The sequence below is a fragment of the Lagopus leucura genome, unplaced genomic scaffold, assembly GCF_019238085.1.
Source record: "Lagopus leucura isolate 7727_CA_CO unplaced genomic scaffold, USGS_WTPT01 Super-Scaffold_100056, whole genome shotgun sequence".
NCBI classification, from domain to species: Eukaryota; Metazoa; Chordata; class Aves; order Galliformes; family Phasianidae; genus Lagopus; species Lagopus leucura.
In genome coordinates this window covers 1,312,537-1,323,495 of record NW_024962302.1, presented here as the reverse complement: position 1 = coordinate 1,323,495, position 10,959 = coordinate 1,312,537, and the positions used below count along the sequence as shown (strand labels likewise).

Below are 10,959 nucleotides of genomic sequence, written 5' to 3'. Positions count from 1 at the left end.
GCAACTTACTGGCTCTCTTAAAGCTGGGGAGTAGATAACCAAGGAGGGGAAGAGGGGACACCGGGCTCAGGTTTCAGCTGAAGTGCTGGACTATGGCAGCACGAAAGGGCAAGTCTGGTCCAGACGTGGCTGTGAGTATACAATGCGCTTCTCCTTCATGCCCAAAGAGACCTCTGCTTTGCTTCTCTGCTTGCTTCTTGCCTGTGGTCTCTGCTGCTGGGTGTACCAAGGTTTTGGAAGTGCTTCGCTGCTGCAGCATGTCAAGTTTTACCATATTAATCTTTGCAGCTCCATGCGTGTCCTGTGGGTGGGATCCCAGGTCTGGCTGAGCTGTGCTTTGAACTTCCAAGGGGGTTGCTGTTGTAGGTCTGTGCTGAAGCTGCCATGCCTGCAGCGTAGCTGAGGGCTCGACCTGAGATGCAGAAGTTTCCAGCAAGAGCTGGAGTTAGAAAAGCCCTTTGCACTTAACCATTTCTTGGAGCTATCAGCGTTTCCTGCTCACCCTAGACAGCATGCAGGGCTCTGAGTGCAAATGTGCACTTCTAAGGGCAGCACCAGCACCGTGCTCAGCCTTTCCCAGCAAATCAGCCTGAATGAGCAGAGTGCACCCAGGCATCGTGTGGACTCTCCAACACACCTGCAGCCCTCCGTGAAGCTGGCAGCCTAGCTTCAAATGTGGGGGCTCCTCCCAGGCAGACCGGGTTGTGCTGCGAAGCAGCAGCTTGTGGTGCCAGCTGGCAGAGCAGGGCATGCCAGCTGCACGTGTTTCCCTGCGTGCAGAGACTGCGCCAGCACGGGGCATGGCGATGCTGCCCTCCACTGCCCATCCCTCTGTCCTGGGCAGAGCTGCAGCACTTGCACTGCTGGGGTCTGGGACACCCATCTGCAGGCCTTCTTTCTGCAGGGGTAGCAGGAGAGTGGGCCCTGTGCTGGGCTGTGTTTCTCTGGGTAGGAGGATGAGGGAAGGATGGAGGAAAGCAGGAGGCAGCTGAGCAGTGCTGCTTCCATCTCTGAGCTGAAATGACCGAGGCTGGTAAGACAGGAGCTCTGAACACTTCACCTGCACCATTCTGCCTGGGTCTGCTGCCAAGGCTCTGTTGCTTTCAGTGCTGGCCCCACGAGCTTGATGACCCCAGGGCTGTGGGAACTGGAGGGCTGAGGCTGGCAGGATGTATGCTCACATAGCACAGGAGGTCTCTTGGACAATCCCAGTGTAAGTGGTAAGAAAGGGGCTCTGATTTTCTAGTGGAGCCAAGGACAGAGGAGTGTGTCCTGCTGCTTTGCCATGGATGTCTCATGGCTCTGTGCTGTGGACAGCCCTTTGGGCAAGACCTACCAGGCAGGCACCAGTTCATAGGTACAGCCATACAGAGCTCTCACTGCATTTCCACCTTGTTCTCCAGCTTCTGGTGAGCCATCCCATTATCTTCATTTGCTGCCTTAATAGTGTTATACAAATTATTGCTGTGCCTTGCCTGGGGTGGTGGCACTGCCTTGCTGTGACTTTCCTGGCTGCAATGTGCACAGTTGGGGTTGTCGCCACTGTCACTGTGACTCCTGTACTGGTTTCTGGAGGACAGCAGAGGCAGGCACAACCAACTCTGCAGTATATTGTCCATTGCTGATCTCTCAGCCAGGACAGAAAGCATTTCCTGTGCCTAGAAAGGCTGCAGCAATCCTGTCAGAGCACCTTCCCAGCCCTACCAGCACTGCTCAGATCCATACATCTCTCCTCCCTGGCCTGGCCAAAGGCTTTTCTTCCCTTAAGCCTCACTCCCAGCCCTGCCTTGTCCTGTTTGATGAGGACCATCCCTGCCTGCCTGGCCTCTTTCCCACTGGGTCTCTGTAGCCAAGCTCTGGGATGATCCCATATTGCTGACGGGAGAGCACGAAGTATGATGCCAAACCTCATGCTGTTTGTTTTTTTCCCCAAGGCTGATGCTGCGACCAGTTTTCTGAGAGCTGCAAGATCTGGGAATCTGGACAAAGCCTTGGATCATCTCAGGAATGGGGTAGATATTAACACCTGTAATCAGGTAGGTGAAACCCACGAGGTTTCTGGTATCACCGCTAGCTTATGTGAAAATTGCCATGCTGTGGCTCCCCAAGGCTGAGGTGACAGTCACTCTGTCTCTTCCTTATTCTGCTCCGTGGGAGAGGGACAGAGAAAGGCCCCAGGGAGCTTGCTTAGCCTTGATCCTGGTACAGAGCAGACCATAAGTGGGCAGAGCAAATTTAAAAATGGTGGGAAGTGTTTAAAAACAGGGGATGTTTGCAGAACGCCAGTGTGGTGCCTCAGGAGGTGCTGTTCAGGTGGAGCCCCTTCTAACACAGAGCAGGGACAGCTCTGCCCCTGGAAAGGAAAGCTGCAGGCACAGAGGAATGGTTTGCACATAACTGACAGAACATTTTGTTACCTGTGCAGCTGCCAAATGCATCGACTCAGCCTGAATCAGAGTAGGTGCTGCAGGGAGGGACACAAGGGACTTGGGCTGAGCTGGGGGACAGACAGGCAGACGGCACTGTCAGCTGCTTTCCAGAGCATCAGTGATGCTGGGGAGGCTGACTTGGCAGGTAGCACAAGCGGATGTTCCTCTGGTTCAGTATCAAGTTTCCAAACCAAGCGTGGTTCAGACCCATCAATCTATGCACTGCAGTGGCCGGTGCATTGCTGCAGACATTTTCCCCCAGGAAATGTTGCTGTCTCCTTTTCTTTTCTGACTGACAGTGCTGTGCAGATATGCTGGATTTCTGCTGGCAGCTGGGGCATGTTGCACCTTGTTTTCTCCTCCCTAGGATGCTAGAGGAGGCTTGGGGAAAGCTCATGAGGTGCCCATTTTATTCCTCATTCCCAATTATTGTCAGCACATAACCAGCATCCAGGTGTTCCTGTCCTGGGGTTGTGTGGGCAAGGACAGGATTGAAACCAGAGGGGTGTTGTGGGGAGAAGAAATAGAAAACGTTGTGTTTCAGTCCACTGAAGATGAAATAGTTTTCAATTTCTTCCCCACAAGGGGCAATCCCCCTTTGCTGGGAGCAGTCCTGCTTCCAGCCAGATTCCTGCAGCCAATGAGGGGGTTTAACATCCTGCTGGGGAGCACGTGGCTGCAGCAGAATGAGGTGCTCCTTTCAGTGGTGCCTTTGCACTGGTTCCTGCCATCTCCCCGAGGTTAGATGGCACTTTAGGGTTTCCTTCTGAGGAATATCAGACCTGTGGGAAAGGTCCAACCTCACATGTCCTGTATAGAATAAGGAGGGATATATGTGGTCAGACCTATCCCACAGGCCCTGTATTCTTACACAAGTGCAGAGACCTTGACATGCCATCTGATCTTCATCCTGCCATCTTCTTCATGGTTGCCATCTGCATCAGTATCCTTATTGTGTTCTGAATCCATGCGTGCTGTCCTCACCAATGAGGAGTTGGAGCTGAGGAGAAGCAGAGCTGAGCTGGCTGCCAGAACCCAGCAGTCATGGTTGTGTGGGCAGGAATCTTTTCTGGGTCACAACCCAGGGCAGGGTCCACTCAGGGTGCAGCAACACGAAGGAGCATTTTTCTGCAGAGCTGAGTTTCTTGCATTGGCAGCAGCGCCCAAGGCTTCTGGGAAGCATTTGCAGTTGGTGAGGGAGTGCAGCACTGCTCAGATCAAGTGCATCCCATGGCGGTTTTGGGTCAGAAGAGCCGTCAAACCAGAGCAAACCTGCAAAACAACCTGCATTGTTCCTGAGGCAGAAATATCGATGGGCCTCTGGGAAACAGCCTTCAGTAAACATTGTGCTTATCGCTGTAAGGATGGAGAATAACGATTCCTCAATGGCTTTCAGCTTTCAAAAGGTTATTTATGAATCCTTTGCGTAAGAGGACATATGTGCGAGGGTAGCAGCTGAGTATTCATGATTTTGTCCTCCCTGCATCTTGTTACATGGGTATAACAGGGAAAAAGCATGTGCTGTATCTGTGGCTCTCACCCAGCTGGTGAGCTCTCAAGATGTGGGTGCAGAGCCGTGCAGCTGTGCCCTGGTCCAAGAGCTGCAGCATTCTTGCTTCTTTTTCCCTTGGCAGCCATCCCCTTGTGCTTGGAGCTCCAGGAGATGCTGGAGCTGGTGTGCTGAGATAGCCTGTAGACTTGCTATCTGTGCATACATGAGAGGTAGAAAAGAGTCTGTGATCTTGGAAGGCTGCTGGATTGAGCAAGAGAGAAGTGGAAGAGCTTTTTGTGCTATGAGAAACCCCCTCTGGAAGCTGTTGTGAGTTTAACTGGGATGTTGAAGGCTGCAACTGGAGCTTGCCCTGGCATGTTCTGCTCCCCTACCTGTATTCAGATGGGGATGAAGCAATCCTGCAAAGTGACCTTCCAGCACCCTCCATAAGCCAAAGCAGATGGCTGGGGGGTGGAGTGCTTGGGCAGCATTGTGTGCTTCTGGGGAGCTGGCAGCTCTTTGCCACATGAGAGCTGCACAGGGGTGAGTAAGCACAGTGCATCCATCTGGGAGAAGTGCGGCACTTTTCCCTTGTGGAGGGAAAAAAAAAAAGTGCCATTTGAAATTGCCTGCAAATATTTAACCTCTCTGCCAGTAAATATCTCAGCCCTTTTGTTCACATCTGGGAAGTTGGAAATAATGGAACATAAGCTTTCTCAACTGCCTCTGGGGTGCTGGCAGGCCTAACCCCCCCACTTTTGACAGCACAAGGATATTCCAAGGGTGCTCTTCAGTCCTTTGCTCCTGGGACTGTGGTTTCATATGTAGCTTGGAAAAGGAGGGCTGAACTGGGGCACCCGAAGCAGTGTTCCCAAGCAGTCACCTGAACTGTTCAAGAGCTTCCTGGATCTGACAGAGCTGAGCAGCTGCACAACCAATGCTTCCCCAGAGTCTCTGCTGCAGCTCAGTACTGGAGGAGCAAAGCAGCCCCGGTGCTGAGCATGGGCTGTGGGATGGAATTGGCAGGGTCAGCCTGCAAGGCCACACTTACACAGCGTGTGCATCCTCACTCTGGGCCATCCAGAGGGCTTTGGCTGTGCCAGGTGTGGCTGTGGGCAGGAGATCTGAGGGAGCCCTGGGAAGTCACTGGAGCGGTGATGGGAGCTGACAACAGGAATGTGTCATGAGCAAGGAGAGCTCAAACAGTGCCTGTGAAGCCATGCACACCCACTGTGCCATGGTGACACCCATCTATAGGAACTAGTCCACGAGGGCTGCATGTCACAGGGAAACCTCCAGCATTAGTCAGCAGCTCAGTGCACAGGGCTGCATGCAGCGTGAAGCCAACTGCTCAGGGCTCAAAGGCAGAACAGTGACTTCTGCTCCTGGCAGCCAGCACCTCCTTCAGTACACAGCAAGCACCCGCAGCCACGTCCGTAGAGGAGCTCCAGGGTGGTTCCCAGAGATCATCAGTCTCATCCTGTGATTAATGCCCCCTCTTTGTGCCCTGCAGAATGGGCTGAACGCCTTGCACCTGGCCTCCAAGGAAGGCCACGCGAAAATGGTGGTGGAGCTTCTGCACAAGGAGATTGTTTTGGAGACCACGACCAAGGTGAGAACAAAGGAGTCTGGTCACATTCCTCAGTCGTTGCTCTACAGCCTGCCATTGCTGGTGCTCCATAAATAATGCATAGTTCTCTCCCTGCATCATCATGGAGAGGTGTGGCTCTCTCTCTCTGTGACAAAGGCATGAGCCAGCAGGACTGGACAACCAGCAGCCTCTGGTAGTGTGTGGAAGGCTGTGGAAGCTGCAGTGGCTGGCATGTCACCTCTGTGCCCTAGCAAGGCTTGGGATGCAGAGCAGAGCCTGGTGTCCTGCCCTCACCACCCCAGGGTGCACACTGGAGGGAGAAGTCTGTGTCTTTCAGTCTGCTCCTCCCTGAGCTCCACTGGGAAGCCTTGGCTCCCATGCTCTGTGCTTTTGCCTGAGGTCTGTCAGCTCAGCGCTCCCTTCTCCCTTCCCCTGCTCGCCTCCTGGTGCTGGAGATATGCAGAGCCTGACAATGCGCACAACTTTGGCTGCCGGTGACCTCATAAGAAATATGAAGTCACCCTCTTCCTTAGCCAGCAAATGTGTCTGTAGCAGGAATGGGGTGCAGAGCATGGCCCCACCGCCTTGCACTGGCTGGGATGGCAGCAGCCCTTTTCACACCTATGTTAGTACGCACATCTGGCCTGTCTTTTTCCCTGAGTGCTGCCCTGTGATGTTGTCTTTCAGAAGGGAAACACAGCCCTGCACATCGCTGCCCTCGCTGGACAGCAGGACGTGGTCCGGGAACTGGTGAACTATGGGGCCAATGTCAATGCTCAGTCTCAGGTACAGTCATCCAGGCTGGGGTGGGCAGAGCTCCAGCATGTGTGTGGTGATGTCCATGTGGTGAGAGCTGTGCCCAGCAAGGGCTCTGCAGTAGCCCTTTAGTGTCTCTTTGGTCCTGTTCAGGGACAAGGGTGGCTTTGCCCGATCTCTGAAGGACCACAAGTCTGTGAGTGATGGGGAAAGAAGTTTGGGGGTGGAGATGGTGAGTGTCTGGTCTGTGGAGATGGTGAGCAGATGGTCTGTGTCTGGTGGGAGTCCATGGCAGCACACACAAGCACACTGAACTCTTCCTGGAAGAGCTCATGAAAGATGCTCCCTGACAGTGAACCGGGGGTGTGGGTGTTCATAGAATGGCTTAGGTTGCAGGGGACCTTGAAGATCATCTAATTCCAACCCCCCTGCCATGGACAGGGTTGCAGAGCACTAGATCAGGCTACTCAGCATCCCATCCAACCTGACCTTGAATGCATCCAGAAGTGAGGTATCCACAGCCTCTCTAGGAAATCTGTTCCATTGCCTCACCATTCTCTGAGCAAAAAAAATTCTTCCTAGCATCTAACCTAAATTTCCCTTCTTTTAGTTTAAAGACATTTCTCCTGTCCTACCACTGTCAGACTGTGTAAAAAGTCAGTCCCCCTCCTACTTGTAAGCTTGGTGGGGTGCAGCTCTTCAAGGAGCTGGAGGAAGGGTTGTGTTGATGTGTATGGCTCTGTTTGCAGAAGGGATTCACACCACTCTACATGGCAGCGCAGGAAAACCACCTGGAAGTTGTCAAGTTCCTGCTGGAAAATGGAGCCAACCAGAACGTAGCCACAGAGGTACGGTCCTTGGGGAGAACTCTGCAGCTCTACTAGTTGAGGCTGCGCCACGTGCTGCCGTGGCTTCTTGGCTCTCCCCACTCACCTGTGTCTCCTTGGCAGGATGGCTTTACACCGCTAGCTGTGGCTCTGCAGCAGGGTCATGAGAATGTGGTTGCTCACCTTATCAACTATGGGACAAAGGGTAAGGTCCGCCTGCCTGCCTTGCACATTGCAGCTCGCAACGATGACACCCGCACAGCCGCCGTGCTGCTGCAGAATGACCCCAATGCTGACGTCCTCTCCAAGGTGCGTGGCTCTCCCACCCTGTCCCTGCCAGCTTTCCCACCTCCCAGGGGGAACAGCAGCTTGGTATGCTGTATATATCCATCCTTTCGGCAGGGAGCATGTATCTGGCTGGGCTGATCCCCCTTCTTTCCCCTAGACTGGATTTACGCCCTTGCACATTGCAGCCCACTATGAGAATCTCAGTGTGGCCCAACTCTTGCTGAATCGTGGAGCCAGTGTCAACTTCACACCCCAGGTGAGTGCCATGTGGGGTGGCTGCTATGGCATCCACAGCTTTCAGCCACGGGTGGGCATGTGCTTGCCTCTCACCTGTCCATCCTTGCGAAGGAATTTAGCCTTCCACTGCCCTCTATCCCTTGTTTGCCCCGTGCTTCCTGGCAGCCCTGCAGGGAAAAGAGGAGGGGTTGCTTCCTGTAACAAGCTGTCCTTCCTTCTGCCAGAATGGGATCACTCCTTTGCACATAGCCTCCCGACGAGGCAACATCATCATGGTGCGGCTGCTGCTGGACCGTGGGGCCCAGATAGAGACAAGGACCAAGGTGAGACCCTTTCTAAACCTCTGGCAACTGCACGGGCCATCTCTGTCTCCATTCTTCCTGTGTCCAGGGGGCACTGATGCAGTGCCCTCCTCAGTCCATACCCTGGGAATGTCATGCTAGGGCATGAGCACAGTCCCTGATGTCCTAAGGGGGTGGACCGGGTTTTTTAGTGATGTGTGTTCAGGTTGAGAGAAAGCTGCATGGGTGATGGGCTGAGCCTAGGGGCTGAGAGCAGAATCAGTTTTGATCTTATTTTGCAAACAAGTCCCAAGTTTCTGTTCCTTTCTGGTCTGGAGTGCCTTGCCTTTCCCTGTCCTTGCTGAGCCTCTGAACCCTTCTCTCTCCCCAGGATGAGTTGACGCCTCTCCACTGTGCAGCTCGCAATGGACATGTGCGAATTGCAGAGATCCTACTGGACCATGGTGCTCCCATTCAAGCCAAAACAAAGGTGCCTGTGGGACTGTGCTCAGTGTCAGCGCAGGGGTCACAAACTGCATGCGTTTGCTGGATGCTCTCTGTAGCTGGGCCAGGGTCGAACTTTTGGCCCTCAAGAGGCAAAGAGCTTCCTGATCCTTCTGCTCAAAGCTATGGCAGGGAGCAGGGCTGGGTGGGATGCCCAGTGCCCTCCACTCAGCCCTAAGGCTCCGCTCCCCGCTCACAGAACGGTCTGTCACCGATCCACATGGCAGCACAGGGTGATCACCTGGACTGTGTGCGCCTACTCCTGCAGTACAGTGCTGAGATAGACGACATCACCCTGGACCACCTGACACCACTGCATGTAGCCGCGCACTGTGGCCACCACCGTGTGGCTAAACTGCTGGTGGAGAAGGGAGCCAAGCCCAACTCCAGAGCCCTGGTGAGCCAGGAGGGGTGGGCAAGAAAAGGATAAATGGGCTGGGAGCGGAAGAGGGAATGCGCTTGCAATTGACTGATGGCCATTCTGTCTGTAGAATGGCTTCACGCCTCTCCACATCGCCTGCAAGAAGAACCACATTCGGGTGATGGAATTGCTTCTGAAGACAGGAGCCTCCATTGATGCTGTCACAGAGGTGGGTGAGCTGCAGCCCAGCCCTAGCTCTTCTGTTATTGCCCATGCACAGCAGGGCTGGGTCACTGCTGCCCTGCTGCCACCAGCATCTTCTTCCTTGTGGCTGGGGAGAACTGCAGCTCAAGATCCACTGTGCGGGTGGCATGCTGCCTGTTTCTTGCAGGGCAGAAGTTCTGTGCATTGCTGTCGGCTCAGCTAGGGGCTCCCAGAGGCTGAGAGAATGGGGGGACTGCCTCTGTGTCAGGCCATTCAACATGACTCTTTGCTGCTTTCTCTCCACAGTCTGGCTTGACCCCCTTGCATGTGGCTGCCTTCATGGGGCATTTGCCCATCGTCAAAACCCTGCTGCAGCGTGGAGCATCTCCTAATGTGTCCAATGTGGTGAGTGCTGGCCTGGCTGGAGCCATCGGGGCTCACTGTGGTGGGGTGTAGTGGAGCTGCACCCTGCTTTCTTTGTTCCTGGGCAATGGGTGACATGTCCCCTCGTGTGGCCTCACCGCTTTATTCTGTCCATGGTGCAGAAAGTGGAGACTCCCCTGCACATGGCAGCCAGAGCTGGGCACATGGATGTGGCCAAGTATCTGCTGCAGAACAAAGCCAAAGTCAACGCCAAGGCCAAGGTAGGCAGGAGCTCCCATGTGCTCACCCAGTGCTGAGTTCTTTGCTCTCACCTGTCCAGGCCCCTATGGTGAGGGGTTGTGAAGCAGCAGGAGTGCTGCAAGGAAGCAGCGAGTCCAAGCCAGCGAGCAACAGCTTCTCTGCCTCCCTTACAGGATGACCAGACTCCTCTGCACTGTGCTACACGCATTGGCCACACCAGTATGGTCCGACTTCTGCTGGAGAACAGTGCCAACCCCAACCTGGCCACCACAGCAGGGCACACACCTCTGCACATCACTGCCAGAGAGGGGCATGTAGACACAGCCTTGGCCCTGCTAGAAAAGGGAGCCTCTCAGACTTGCATGACCAAGGTAGGCTGCTGGCATGCTGCGGAAAGATGGCTGGCAGGGCTGGCAGAACAGTGTCCCCATCCCAGAAGGGACAGCCTCCTGTGCTGCAGTGTGCATCTGCATTCTCCTCATCATCCCCTTACACCCAGTGATGGGCTGCCTATCTCCTCAGAAAGGATTTACCCCTCTCCACGTTGCAGCCAAGTATGGGAAGGTGGATGTGGCAGAGCTGCTGCTGGTGCATGATGCTCACCCCAATGCAGCGGGGAAGGTGAGGGTTGTTCTAGGGCTGTGAGAGAGGTGAGTATGGGCTGAGACTCTATCTCACTGCTCCGTGCCCTCTTCCCTTCTCTAGAACGGCCTGACCCCACTGCACGTAGCTGTGTACCACAACAACCTGGAGATCGTCAAGCTCCTGCTTCCCAAGGGGAGCTCTCCACACAGCTCAGCCTGGGTAAGGCTGGATGGGATCCCTGGGGTGGGAGGATGGTGTGTGCCCAGTACCCTCCAGCCAAGGCTGACAGTGCCCCGTGCTGTGTCACCCCTCAACTCTGACACCTGCCAGTCCCACCATAGCTCCCACACCTGCTGCTTGTGCTGGCATGTCCTTGTGCCCATGGGGATGCTGAGCACTCACCCGGTTCCAGCAGAATAGCTTTAAGGGATATTTCCTGTTGGCAGCCTAGTGGCTGTTGCTTGGGGATGTGTTTCCATAGCAAGCCCTGCTGAGCAGTGCTGCGGTCTGGCAGTTTGGGAAACCACACATGAATGTTTCCATGCAGCTGGGAAGCTGTGAAGGCAGAAAATCCAGCAGCTTGTGAGCATCCTGAGCTCTGGCAGAGCACGAGGAGCCTTTCCTCATGGATCAGCCCAGCAGAATTGGTTTTCACATTGTTTGCAGAAGCTGCAGCATCTCGGCAGACAAGTGGCTGCTGGTGCTACCTCCCCTCTTCCCCCGTGCATCTGCTGGCAGGGCTGCTGGGCTGGCAGCAGAGCAGCTGGTGCTGGTGCCGAT

General features: G+C 54.6%; 1 protein-coding gene across 7 annotated transcripts in view; it reads left to right on the top strand.

The window, feature by feature from the left end:
- Positions 1 to 10,959, top strand: part of ANK1 (ankyrin 1) — a 33,666-nt gene that overhangs the window by 7,524 nt on the left and 15,183 nt on the right. For 4 of the 7 annotated variants that reach the window (XM_042886271.1, XM_042886269.1, XM_042886266.1 and 1 more), the window contains exons 1-16: positions 59 to 131; positions 1,935 to 2,036; positions 5,435 to 5,533; positions 6,200 to 6,298; positions 7,018 to 7,116; positions 7,219 to 7,404; positions 7,541 to 7,639; positions 7,845 to 7,943; positions 8,293 to 8,391; positions 8,605 to 8,802; positions 8,897 to 8,995; positions 9,277 to 9,375; positions 9,516 to 9,614; positions 9,768 to 9,965; positions 10,117 to 10,215; positions 10,300 to 10,398. In XM_042886271.1, coding sequence (XP_042742205.1) covers positions 93 to 131; positions 1,935 to 2,036; positions 5,435 to 5,533; positions 6,200 to 6,298; positions 7,018 to 7,116; positions 7,219 to 7,404; positions 7,541 to 7,639; positions 7,845 to 7,943; positions 8,293 to 8,391; positions 8,605 to 8,802; positions 8,897 to 8,995; positions 9,277 to 9,375; positions 9,516 to 9,614; positions 9,768 to 9,965; positions 10,117 to 10,215; positions 10,300 to 10,398 — 1,812 coding nt within the window. In that variant the 5' untranslated portion in view covers positions 59 to 92. Of the gene's footprint in view, positions 1 to 58; positions 132 to 1,934; positions 2,037 to 5,434; positions 5,534 to 6,199; positions 6,299 to 7,017; positions 7,117 to 7,218; positions 7,405 to 7,540; positions 7,640 to 7,844; positions 7,944 to 8,292; positions 8,392 to 8,604; positions 8,803 to 8,896; positions 8,996 to 9,276; positions 9,376 to 9,515; positions 9,615 to 9,767; positions 9,966 to 10,116; positions 10,216 to 10,299; positions 10,399 to 10,959 lie in introns of those variants that run through there. The other 3 variants (XM_042886267.1, XM_042886268.1, XM_042886270.1) reach the window with 1 other exon arrangement.